The sequence below is a fragment of the Sceloporus occidentalis genome, unplaced genomic scaffold (genome assembly GCF_023333645.1).
Source record: "Sceloporus occidentalis isolate IW3139 unplaced genomic scaffold, rSceOcc1.0.p SCAF_8, whole genome shotgun sequence".
NCBI classification, from domain to species: Eukaryota; Metazoa; Chordata; class Lepidosauria; order Squamata; family Phrynosomatidae; genus Sceloporus; species Sceloporus occidentalis.
In genome coordinates, this window is record NW_028316988.1 from 13129809 (window position 1) to 13142355 (window position 12547).

At 42.8% G+C, this 12547-nt stretch overlaps 1 protein-coding gene across 3 annotated transcripts; it reads right to left on the bottom strand.

Annotated features, from left to right (window-relative positions):
* Window positions 1–600: 600 nt before the first annotated feature.
* Window positions 601–5598, bottom strand: LOC149307966 (uncharacterized). Of its 3 annotated transcripts, none has more exons than XM_089536974.1 (11): window positions 5178–5598; window positions 3755–3825; window positions 3231–3282; window positions 3101–3151; window positions 2416–2459; window positions 2220–2301; window positions 1756–1889; window positions 1530–1659; window positions 1255–1424; window positions 1063–1164; window positions 601–950 (listed from the first exon to the last, which is right to left on the bottom strand). In XM_089536974.1, exons 2-10 carry the CDS (start codon window positions 3820–3822, stop codon window positions 1083–1085), a joined length of 813 nt encoding a protein of 270 aa, XP_089393100.1. In that variant the 5' UTR covers window positions 3823–3825; window positions 5178–5598; the 3' UTR covers window positions 601–950; window positions 1063–1082. The 3 variants fall into 3 exon arrangements, with proteins under 3 accessions (XP_089393100.1, XP_089393097.1, XP_089393098.1); XM_089536971.1 differs by lacking the exon at window positions 5178–5598 and adding an exon at window positions 4149–4322; XM_089536972.1 differs by lacking the exon at window positions 5178–5598 and adding an exon at window positions 3928–4172.
* Between the last annotated feature and the right edge of the window lie 6949 nt (window positions 5599–12547).

The window sequence follows — 12547 nt, forward strand, 5'->3', positions numbered from 1 at the left end:
TGGGTCTGGGGTCCGCCTCTTCCATGGGAATGGCGTGGGATGGAGGGAGCAGGGAAGGAGGAAGGGAAGGGGTGGGAAAGAGGGAAGAAGGGAAGGAAAAGGGGGAAGGGGAAGAGGGGAAGGAAAGAGGGGAAGGAGAAGAAGGGAGGGAAAACAGGAAGGAAAGAGGGAAGGAAGGAGGGAAAGAAGAAAGCAAGGAAGAGGGGAGGAAGGAAGCAAGGAAGAGAGAAGGAAGGAAGGAAAGAAAGAAAGAGGGGAGGGAGGGAGGACAGAAAGAACGAAATAGGGAAAGAGAGGGAGGGAGGGAAGAAGGGCAGAAAGAGAGAAGCAAGGAAAGAGGAAGGGAAGAAGGAAGGGAGGGAAGGATGGATGGAAAAAGGACAGAAGGAAGGAAGGGAGGAAGGTGGTAGAAAGGGAGGATGGGAAGAGGGAAGGGAGGAAGGAAGGAAGGAGGGAAGTAATGATGGAAAAAAGGAAGGAAGGATAGAAAGAAAGAAGGGAAGGAAGGAGGGATGGATGGATGGAAGGAACGAAGGAAAGAGGGAAGGAATGATGGAAAGAAAGAAGGAAGGAAATGAGGGAGGCAGTGAGGAAAGGAAGGAAGGCAGTGAGGGAAGATGGGAAGAGGGGAGGAAAGAAAGAAGAAAGGGAAGAAGAAAGGGAAGGAAGGAGGTAGACAGGAAGGAGGGAGAGAAGGAAAGAAAGAGGAAGGCAGGGAGGGAGGGAGGGAGGGAAGAAGGAAGGCAGTAGAAAGGAAGGGATAGAGGGAAGATGGGAAGAGGGGAGGAAAGAAAGAAGAAAGGGAAGGAAGGAGGTAGACAGGAAGGAAGGAAGGAAGGAAGGAAGGAAGGAAGGAAGGGGAAAAGAGGGGAAGGGAAAGAAAGTGAGAGAAGGAGAGAGGGATGTCCCTTGGGGTAGAGCCATGGCACTGGTGGGACGGTCTTTCGGTCCTGTGGGGAGAAGGAGGGAAGGAGGGAGAGATACTTTTGGTTTGTGCGTCTTCCCTTTGAAGGGAAAACCATTCCCCAAAGAGAGAGGGAGAGGGAGGGAAACCAGACTCACTGCGAGGGAAGGCAGGGCGCTCATTTGGGAAAGAGGTAGGATTTCATGTTGTGCACCAGGTCCAGCCTCTGGAGCAGGATTGCAAAGATGTCAATTGCTTCCCTGCAGGGGACAGAAAAGAAGGTTGGTTCAGGGTTGCATCTAGCCCCACTGGCCACTTCCTTCCCCAGCCCTGCCTTTCAGCCAATTTACCCTGGAACCAGGTATGTTTTGAGCTTCTCTCTGGTCCCCTGCTCCTTGGTTTGGCACTGGCTGACCAAGAAATTGGCCAGGGTCACGAAGTGGAACAACAGCTTGTTCTTCAGGGTCTGGGTGTCGCTGAGGTCCGCTACAATGGCCCTGATCCCTCTGAGCGCCTTCACCTGAAGAGAGAAGCAGGTTTTCTGGTAAACAACCTGGAAGGAGGGAGGGAAACTACCCTGTATTTCTTACCTTGTGGATGAGCCATGCAAGGGTCAGCACCTTACCTTGGCCAAAGGTGGCTCTTCACCGTACAGCATCTGACTTTCAATCATTTTCATGAAGAAGTGATTCAGGCAGAGGTGGTGGTTGCATTGGCCTTCAGAGAGGACGGCACACATGAGCTCATCACAGGCCCTAGAGAAAGGGAAGGAGAGCCAATGGCATCCCTGCTGGACCCCCAGCCCCCGGGTGAGAAAATGGGGCGCATCCCAGGAGGAGGAATCGGCCTACATTTCTTTTGATTCCAGATAATGGTCCACCATCAAGTTCACATGATTTCTTGCGATGGCGTCTGCCATGTCCCACTTCTCTTCTTGGGACAAATTGGAGTACTTCTTACACAGCCGGTGTAAGGCTTCCTTTGTCTGTCAGAAGGGGAAAAGAGAGCAGGGAAAATGAGGCCCTATGTGACAAGCCTTCCTTCCTATCGGGCCTGGTCTTTAATGTGGATTTTGGGTTGGATAACTTTAAAAAGGGGGGGGGGGGGACTATTGTCTCTTGAAAGTTTTAACGCTCATTTTGGTTTCTACGCTTATCTTTGGTATCAGAAAAGAATTCCTAGACCATTATATTAGAAAGCCACTGCAGAGGACTTGGATGAAATATAAAAACAAACAGTTTCCGAAAATCCCAAAGCAGGATTGTAGACATTAAAATAAACCAATATTTCTTTAAGAGTCTCCTTCCTTCCTTACCGGGGAAGAATTAAATTCGCTCAAATCAAACTCCTGATCACTGCACTTCTCATCGGAAGTACTCTCCTGAACTTCTTGGACTCTGAAACGGAGCAGGAAAAGGCCATGAAACAAAACAGGACAATGCCAGGGAAAGGCCTCTTATAGAAACATCTTCATGTCCCGGTCATTTGGCTGTTTGGAGAGAGAAACTTACCTGGGCCCACCATCTGGAAACTTACAGGGACCACCATCTGGATCCTATAAATAACGGAGGGGAAGAGAAGTGAGAGGGAGAACATGGGCTACAAGGGGGGGCCCTTTGATTACTCATGAGCTAAAAGAGTGCTTCAGAGTTCTTTAGGGCAGAAAAACGAAATGCATAGATACAGGATTATGGGAGACACCTGTCTTAAGGAGACTTTATACATGTGAAAGGGATCTGGGAGTCCTAGTAGAGCATAAGTTGAACATGAGTCAACAGTGCAATGCGGCAGCTTAAAAAGGCCAATGCTATTTTAGGTTGCATCAGTAGGAGTATAGTCTCTAGATCAAGGGAAGTAATACTGGCAATCTAATCTTCTTTGGTCAGGCCTCTCCTGGAATAATGCTGTGTCCAGTTCTGGGCAAAACAATTCAAGAAGGATGTGGAAAAACTGGACCCATGTGTCCAAAGGAGAGTGACTGAAATGGTCAAGGATCTGGAAACCATGTCGTATGAATGAGGAACAACTCAGGGAGCTGGGGATGTTTAACCCGGAGAAGAGAAGGTCAAGGAGTGATATGACACCCCTTCGAGTATTTAAACAGGGCCACAAGGTCTTGGGGTGGGCCTGATCGTAAAAGTTTCCCCCCTGCCAGTTTCACCCTTTTTTTACCTGTGAGTCAAAAGAGTTACTCACCTTCTCCCCATCTTTTTCTTTCCCTGTGGCTTCCTTCTCTTCATCGTTTTCCTATCAAGAGAAAAAAGAATGAGTTTCGACAGTCCTTCAAAAAAGTGGAAAAAGAGGGGAATGGACTGTATTACATTACCATCAGTGAGGGAAGGCTCTCTGCCTCCTGCATTTCAGGGATCTCCTCCAAACTGAAATACAGACAGGGAAGTGATATCATCATCATCATCATCATCATCATCATCATCATCCTTCAGGGCTAGCCTGAAGAAAGAGGCTCCTCCCTCCTTAACAGTCATCTTTCGACCTGTGAGGGAGTGAATAGGCTGGCCCAGCTCCATCAGGGCTAGCCTGAAGAAGGAGAGCCCTCCCTCCAGTCCATCTGCCTTGGTCCAGGCCTCAGAGGGAGAGAAGAATGCTGGACCTGATCCCTCTCCCCCTCACCATTCCCTTCTCCTTTTGTGCCCTGTCTTTTAGATTGTAAGCCTGAGGACAGGGAACCGTCTATTATCCCCTCTGTTGTAAGCCGCCCGGATTCCCAAGTACAGTACAGTCATTTTGTTTTAGTATGTCCCAGAAGGAAGGAAGGAGGAAGGGGGGAAAGAAAGAAAAAAAGGAAAGAAAGTCATAGGACAGGAAGGAAGGAAGGAAGCGGGGCCTTACTCTGGATTCTCGTCCTCCTTATTTTGGGGCTGTACGCATTGGAACATCCGCCAAACACGTTTCGTCATGGCCTGGAAGCAAAGGAGAGAGGCAATGAAGGAGAGCCAGGGAAGACGAGGGACAACATGGCTGTCCTCCCACCGCTTGGCCTTTGCCCTTCGGCCCTCACTCACTTCGACAAAGCCCTTGAAGCCAGTCATGGCCAATGGAGGGGGACCTGAGACCCAAGTCCAGGCCAAGGAGCCTGACAGAAAGCAGCCTCTGGCTTCCAGCAGCCAAGAACCAGTAACTGAAGCAGGTCCTCCGTTGGGTTCCAGAATGGAGCCCAGGTTCCAGAGAAGAGATGGAACCTTTGTGAAGGAAAGCAAGGCTGGAGGATTGCCATGTCCTTTACCTGGGCATTGCTTCTCTGCTTAGAAGCCCTGAACATGCTCCATCATTAAATTCATATTCTGTGAGGATCATTGCTAGGATTTGTACCTCCATTTTGAGAAGGGCTTCCTGGATTTTGAGACTGTGATTAAAATTTAAAATAACTTTTAACATTTATATCAAATTTCAAAATTTAAATTTTAAAATGATCTTAAATTCAATTTATAAAATTTAAGAAATAATTTTAAATTTATATTGAATTTTAAAAACATTAAAAATAATTTAAATTAAAATAAATAATAATAACATCATAAAACTTTTAATTAATTTTAAAGTTTATATTGAATTTCAATTTTTTTACAAAAGCAAGGGATGTGCGTTCTTTCAAAGTACATGTTTTAAATTTTATTACAGTGTAACGATGATCTATTGCCAACATTATGATTTCTAGTTTTGGGGTTTCGAATGTAGGCCAGCGCAGGCCTTTGATTTGTATTTCGGCTCGCTTTGCTTTGCAAAGAGCCGCGCAAGGTTTTGGGTGGCCAGCCTTGCAGGGCTGTTGTTCACTGAGGGTGGATTATGGGACCTTTGGGGCACATTTGGGAAACCGGAGGGAAATTCCAAAATGGAGGGGGAAGGCCTCCATCTTCGAGGCTGAATGGCGAGTTCCTTTGGGGAAGGAAGAGCCAGGCCAAGCCTTATTCCATCCTGGGAGAAAAGGGGAAAATGGGACTTTCCTCCCTTTCCCATCATGCTCAGCGAGGCCTCATCTGCATGGCCCCGCCTCCGGACGATTCTGGTTGGCTGCTTTATCCTCCCTCTCCCCGCCCAGAGAAGAGAGCCCCCTTGCTGGGGCAAGGGCCCTGTCCGCTCGCAGGTGAGTGCTGCTGTGACGTCATCAGAAGGCGCCCGGCCAAGGAGGGCTGTCTGTCCTTCCGGCTGCGTGACTCACCGTCCAGCATGGCCCTAGGGATTCTGGGAGTTATAGTCCCCAAAGGGCACCTGCGTTGAGCTCTGGCTCCTATCTAGGTTGGGGATGGAAAGAAGTTACCTTTTTAATGGGGAACTATAAATCCCAGAATGTGGCTCCTGGAGGTTCTGCGAAATGTAGTCCCCCCCAAAAGAGTAACTTCTGGAAGCTCTAGGGTCGTCTGGGTTGGGTGGGTTCTGGGAGTTGTAGTTCTCAAAAAAGGGGGACAACGCTTGACCCTAAGTAAGCAGAGCAAGGTGGAAAAGTTACTTTTTAGTCGGGGACAATGAATTCCTGAATGCACTTCCCCGGCAGCACAGCTACAATGGTTCTGGGACTTGTAAAGCCCTCCCCCTCAAAGTAACTTTTCCAAGCTCTGGGAAAGCCCATCTTATGGGCTGGCGGATTCTGGGTGTTGTAGTCCCCCCAAAAAACCTAGTGTGTTCGCCTTAGCAGAGGAAATGTTATATTTGAGTGTGGACTACAGGTCCCAGAATCCACCCCTACTACTACAGTTCATGAAGGTTATGGGAAATATAATCTCAGAAAAGTAACTTTTCCAAGCTCTGGGCTTAACCCGCCACTCCACAAAGGAGTTCTAGTCTCTTTAAAAGCAGGACTGCATGCACAGGTTTGGGTCAGAACCGTGGGACTGTTAAGCAAAAGTTACTTTTAATTCACTCCCCTTGTTGGCCCTGTTTAAATTAAAAGCTATCTGCGTTGACTTCGCCCACAGACACAGTAGAATTGATAAATGGAATTAAAAACGAAGGTGCTATATGCCATCTTCATCATCTTATTTAGTTGTGAAGGGGAATGAGTAATAATAAGAGGAACAGTAGTAGTAGCAGTACTACTAGTAGTAGTGATTTCCTGTGGAATAAGGGCGTCATGGCAGTGCCATGGCTGTCTCTGAAAAGGTGCCAAAATGGCACCAGGCCCTGAGAAAGGGCACTGTGATCCAAAATACACTGCAGAAATAACCCAGTTTGAGACCACTTTAACTGCCCCTGGCTCAATGCTAGAGAATCCTGGGAATTGTAGGCCCGTTACAAACGGGCCCTTCCGGCGCCCCGTCACGTGCTAGGGGTTGGCCAAGGGCCTAGCGTCCACACCGGCCTCACCCCAGCACATGACGGGGGCGTAATAATGGCGGTGCTCTATATACACAGGGGCCGCCATTATTGCATGCTGGACACATAGCGTCCGCACGTCGCACCCCGGATATGACGCCGCGAGTGTGCGAGTAGCGCCTCACGGCGTCACATCCAGGACACAAGAAGCACCATTTATGCGCTTCTTTTTAGCTGCGCTGGGAAGCCTTGCGGTCCAGCCACTGGGGCTTCCCGCTTTTTGGCGCTCTGTAACACGCCGTAGTTTATTGTGCCACCAGAGCTCTCTGAGAGAGAAGGCTCAGTGTCTGAAAAAGCTACAGTTCCCAGAATTCCTTAGCAAGGAACCAAGGCAGTTAAAATGGTCTCAAACTGGATTATTGCTACAGTGTGTGTTGCACCTGTAATGGCTTTTTTTGTCCTTTATTTGGGCCTCAAAGCAGAGACTGGTGAATTCTGGGAACTGTAGTTTTGTGAAACATTGACCCTTCTCTGTCAGAGAGCTCTGGTGCCACATTAAACTACAATACCCAGGATTCCCTACCACTGAGCCTGGGCAGTTTTCTGCACTGTGTTTTGGACCAGGAAGTTCTGCCTAATGTTTAGATGGAATTTATGGGCTATTTTCCTTTTGAATGATGACTGCAATATTTAAGTCAAGAATCCACATACTCTCCAACTATTTCAGTTTGACAGGGTAGACTACATGGACTGCATAGATTATGATACGGACCACAACTCTCATCAATCCTAGGTGCATCTACACGGCACAAATAATACAGATTGACGCCACTTTCAGTGCTGTAGCTCCATTCTATGGGATCCTGAGATTTGTAGCTTTACAAGGTCTTTAGCCTTTTCTGCCAAAGCATGGAGGTGCCTCACCAAACTACAATTCCCAGGATTCAGTAGGATGGAGCCATGGCAGTTAAAGTGGTGTCAAACTGCATTATTTCTACAAAGAAATGCACCATTGGCCTGCATAGCCAGTGGTGGAGAAATCTGGGATTTGTGGTCCAGCACCATCTGCAGGTCTTCTCTTCAAAGAGGGTCATGGCATGCAGATGTTAATAAAATGCTGTAATATATAAAAAGCTGTGTGTTAAATTCATAAAATATATAGTGGTTTATTTGTATGATTTTAAAGTGATTTGTTGTTTGCTTTTATGTGTCTTCAAGGCATTTTCTTGGCAAGTTTCTTCAGAGGGAGTTTGCCATTGCCATCCTCTGAGGCTGAGAGAGTGTGACTTGCCCATTGTCACCAATGGCCGAGCCGGAATTCGAACCCTGGTCTCTCCCGTTGTCCTGTGCTCAAGCCCCTATGCCACACTGGCTCTCTTTATTCTCTGCAGAACATTACAAAACAAAAGCTAAAAACATCCCATATAAACATACACTCATGCTTCTTATTCATGCTCAGAAATGGAGGACGTAATGGAATTCCTCTTGGGCAGAAGAAGGCTGGAATGTAGGACATGTCCTGGAAAAGGAGGACGTCTGACGGAGACCGCCAATGAAGACTAGACGCTATTGGCTGTATTTCGGAGAAAGGAACTGGCAAACCCACCTTGCCTCAGAAAACCTTTGAAATCCATGGGTTTCGCACAGTAGCCATGAGAAAAAGGAACGCAGCAGCCATGTTGAAAGCGGAGGAAAGACAAAAAACGAAGCGCACCAATGAAACTTGCAATGCTTTCTTTTTTAAAAAAGCTTTATCACAGCACCATTTCCATTCTCTTTAAAAAGTCACACGTTAAACTCAAATATAGGTTCGATGGTCTCATATATAAATAGTAAAAACTCATAACAGCAATGCAGTCGGCTGGTTTTTCCCTCCACCTTCACCCACACAGCCACAACGCAAAATCATTAAGAAGCAACAAATATTGGGAAGACATAAGTGTTACGTTTGTGCTTTCCGCAAACAATCAGTTTCTCCCTAACTTCGCAAGCCAGAAGAGAACATCAAAAGCAATTCAGCCTTGCGTCCGCCCACAATGGGGATTGGCACATGCAACTCCAGATCAGAAGTTATTCCAGGATAACGGCAACTAAGAGGTCACACAGAGACACACATCAGAGTGGAAACAAAACAGTAAGGTGCACACCTGACAGATAAAACCTCACTGCTCAACACTAAGTCACACATATGAAAACAGGTGGATGATCAGAAGTATGTAGATCTCTAACTATGGATCCTATGGATTTCTGCTGAAGAACAGCGCATATAAAATGCCCTTTCCTACAAGCAGGATACTCTGCAGACAGTTGTAGGCTATGACTTAGTCTTACTATGGGTGCCCCCCTAGAATAACTACAAGAAATACGAGAAAAGGAAAACAAAAGGATTTCGTACCCCATGCATCTGGCCCTACGGGACGTGGCTAATGGACACAGCTTTTACTATGTTAACAACTCTTCAAAGGATTGATTTAAAAATCCAATTTTCACTGCATCTAATAAACATGATCTTTGAACCTTGTAAAACTTTGCAAAGAAGGGAAGATAGAGGCAAAGCTTGTAATACTATCATCAAGAATCCTACTTTACTTATTATCTACGTTTGTCGTTTTATTTGGAAGGGAAAAGAATCTTCACTCTAAAACTTTTTTTTCTCTCTCCTCTCACCCTTGTGGGAAGATCGGAGCGCAACAACTCGCAACTTTGCATGCAGCTGCATTGAAAGGTAACAAGGAGATAATTGGATAACTCCCAAGTGAATTACACTCTCCTTTGTTTACTTTATTACCCTCTGACTAAAAGCGGAGTGGAACTTTAAAAGACAGCAGCTGTCCTAATGGGATAAAGATCCCCCCCGCTGAGACAGCAATTTACAACGGACTTTTACCTTTACTTTTGAGTTGAAAGCTACATTTTCAAAAAGCTACTAATCCTCTGGGACTTAGCTTTGTTTAAACAACTTTCTGAACAATTCTGAATAAGCTTTCTGAATAAGCTGTTATTACTTCCATTAGTGAGGTATTCTTATATAGCTTTGATTTTTGAAGAGTTATTTTTGGCCACAGTGCCTGCTTTCTGTAGGATTTTGGGCTAACTTTTACTGCAGAAACATACAAGAAGACTCCATTCTCTTCTTCTTTTGTCTGGCTCCACCTTATATTGAAGAAATGAATACAAGAAATACCACAGCTAAATTAACATCCCAATCAGTCAGGAGAGACTCACTGGAACAGTCCTCCATTATGGAGGAAATTAAGAGACTAACAGCACAAATGGAAAAAAATGGGAGAGAGATGGAGAGGAACTTCAAGCAAGAAATGAAAGATTTGAGGAAAGATCTGAAATATGATTTAAAGCTGGAATTAAAATCAGAATTAGGAGGGATTAAACAATCATTGGAAGATGCAGTTAAAGAAATAACACAAATGACAACCAGAATGGACAAACTTGAGTTGAGAGCCCAAAAATTAGAAGAAAAAACAGAGGGAATAAAACATCAACAAGAACTCCAACTAGACCAAAAAGCCTTGGAAGATCTAAAGGCTAGAGAGAACTCCCTGAAGATTAGAGGCCTGAAAGAAAGAGAGCATGAGAACCTGTATGAACATCTGATACCTCCATTGGCAGAATTTATGGAAATTCCTTATGAGGATTTCATCAAAGATGTAAATAAATTATTCAGAGTCAATTCTCCCAAAGCAAAAGAAAATAACCTGGCAAGAGATGTTGTGATTTCCTTTGTGAGGAAAAAAGTTCGAGATGAACTCCTTTTTTTAAGTTATGAGTCTCCTTTGGAAATAGATGGTATACAAATTAAAATTTTTAAAGACATCCCAAAAAGATTGCTGCAAAAGAGATCAAGTTACAGGTTCTTGACTACGAATTTAAATAAATATAAAATCCTTTACAGATGGGAAAAAATCGAAGGGCTATCAGTTAAATGGAATCAGAAATGGCATCGTTTGAATACAATATCAAAGGCTAAAGACTTTTGGACAAAATATGGGAAATCAATTGAAAAAGAAATTGACAGAGAAGAACAGGGAAGTAATTCTTCAACAGAAGATACTTCAAATAAGAATGAGTCTGAAGATGAAGACCAAGATAATAACATCAATAAAGATTTATTTACGGAAAGCAAGGAAACTACATCAAAGAATGAAGTCAACGTAGACTCGGGATCTAAGGTAACGAATGACAAAATTTTATTATCCCTGATTAAAAATAGAAATAAAAAGTACAATAAAAAAAAATTGAATAAGAAAAGAAAATATTAAGTTAAAAGGATTAGCAGAGAAATATATTAAGAGATGGAGATTTTATCTTGGAACATAAAGGGACTTAATTTCCCAGAGAAAAGGAAAAAAGTTTTTCATTATTTAGGTAAGCTTAAAAAGGATGTTATTTGTCTTCAGGAGACCCACATTAGGCAAAAAGACATAAGACTAATTAAAAATAAAAAATTGGGCAATGAATTCATATCCTCTTCAACTAAAAGCAAAAAAGGTATAGTAATGTATGTAAAGCAAAATATCTCTTCAAGAGAAATCTTTAATGATAATAACGGTCACTACATTGGAGTAGAAATTTCATTACAAAACAAAAAAATACTGCTTGTGGGGATTTATGGCCCACAAGATGGAAAGGAGAAATACTATGCAGGAATATTTAATTTGCTCTCTAATTTGGATTATACGGAAATAATAATGATGGGGGACTGGAACGCCGTAATTAATCCTGAAATTGACAGATCAAATGATAAAACAAGGAAAAAAAATCAAGGAAAACTCCCCTCATCTTTTTTCAAACTAATGGAAAATCAAAAATTAATAGACGTTTGGAGACATCTCTATGGAGGAGCCAAAGATTACACCTTTTTTTCTCATGTACATCAAACCTTTTCTAGATTAGATTTTTTTCTAGCCTCTAAAACTTTAATGACACAAATTCAGAAAATGGATATCATTCCAAAGCTGATGTCAGATCATAATCCAATATCCTTGAAATTGAGGAAAGCGAAAAGTTATTTTAGTTGGAGACTGAATGAAAAATTATTACAATACCCAGAAAATGTAACTAATGCAAGACAAACCATAAAATGGTACTTTGAAGAAAATTCAGGAAAAGGAACAAGTCCATCGGTGGTATGGGAAGCTTCAAAAGCAGTTTTGAGAGGCTTTTTTATAAAAATTAACACTGAATATAGAAAGAAACGTGAACAAAAAATGCAAAAAGTTACAGACGAATTGAGGAAAAAAGAAGAGGCACACCAAAAAAACCCAAGCAATTCTAAGATCCAAAATGAACTAAAAATGGTGCAGAAACAGTTATCAATGTTATTATCAGAAGAAATAGAATACAAACTTAGATGTCTCAAGCAAAAAAACTTTCAATTTGCAAACAAGTCTGGGAAATGGTTGGCTTATAAATTAAAGGAAAAGAAAAGCAGAAACGTAATAACCAAAATTCAAGAAGGTGGTAAGATCCATACGGACCAACAAAAAATCAAGAAAGCCTTTCTAAAATTCTACGAGAAACTGTACAAGCAAGAACCAGAAGATCTTAATAATATAAATCAATATGTACAAAATGCGAATCTAACTAAAATATCTCAAGAACAAAAAGATATATTAAACCAGCCAATCTCCACGGCAGAAGTTTTATCTGCTATACAGAAAAGTAAATCGGGCTCCGCTCCGGGTCCAGATGGCTTCACCTCAACATATTATAAGACCTTCCAGACGGAACTGGTAGAGCACCTTAAAAACTTAATGAATGATTTAAACCAAGACACCTTCCCGATGACATGGAAAGAAGCAGTTATCTCATTAATACCTAAAGAAGGTGGAGAACACACTTTGATCCAGAATTACAGACCGATATCTCTCCTGAATAACGACTACAAACTATTCGCAAGTATTCTAGCTGAAAGATTAAAGAAAATAATTTCGTTTGTTATACATAAAGATCAAAGGGGCTTCATCCCAAAAAGATATTTGAAGGACAATATCAGACATTTTGTAGATTTAATTGAATATCATCAGTTTCATATTGATAAAAAATTGGCAGCCTTTTTTTTTGACATTGAAAAAGCATTTGACAATGTTTCGTGGAAACTATTATGGTTAGTTACAAAAAATATTAATTTGGGAGATAAATGTATTTATTGGGTCCAGGCTATCTATCAGAAACAATTTGCTAGACTAAGTATAAATGGTGAGATAACAGAAGCATTCAATGTTTGTAAAGGGACGAGACAGGGGTGTCTACTGTCCCCCCTTCTTTTTGTATTAGTAATGGAAACATTTTTGCAAAACTTGAGAAAAAATACAAAAATAAAAGGCATTAAGATTAAAGGGACAGAACATAAAGTGAAAG

Coding starts and splice junctions, on each gene's coding strand:
- LOC149307966 (XM_089536971.1), bottom strand. CDS start 4,184: ATGTTCAGGGCTTCTAAGCAGAGAAGCAATGCCCAG. Junction 2,460..3,100: donor AAGAAAAAGATGGGGAGAAG/GTGAGTAACTCT, acceptor CGTTATTTATAG/GATCCAGATGGTGGTCCCTG. Junction 1,165..1,254: donor AAAACATACCTGGTTCCAGG/GTAAATTGGCTG, acceptor TGTCCCCTGCAG/GGAAGCAATTGACATCTTTG.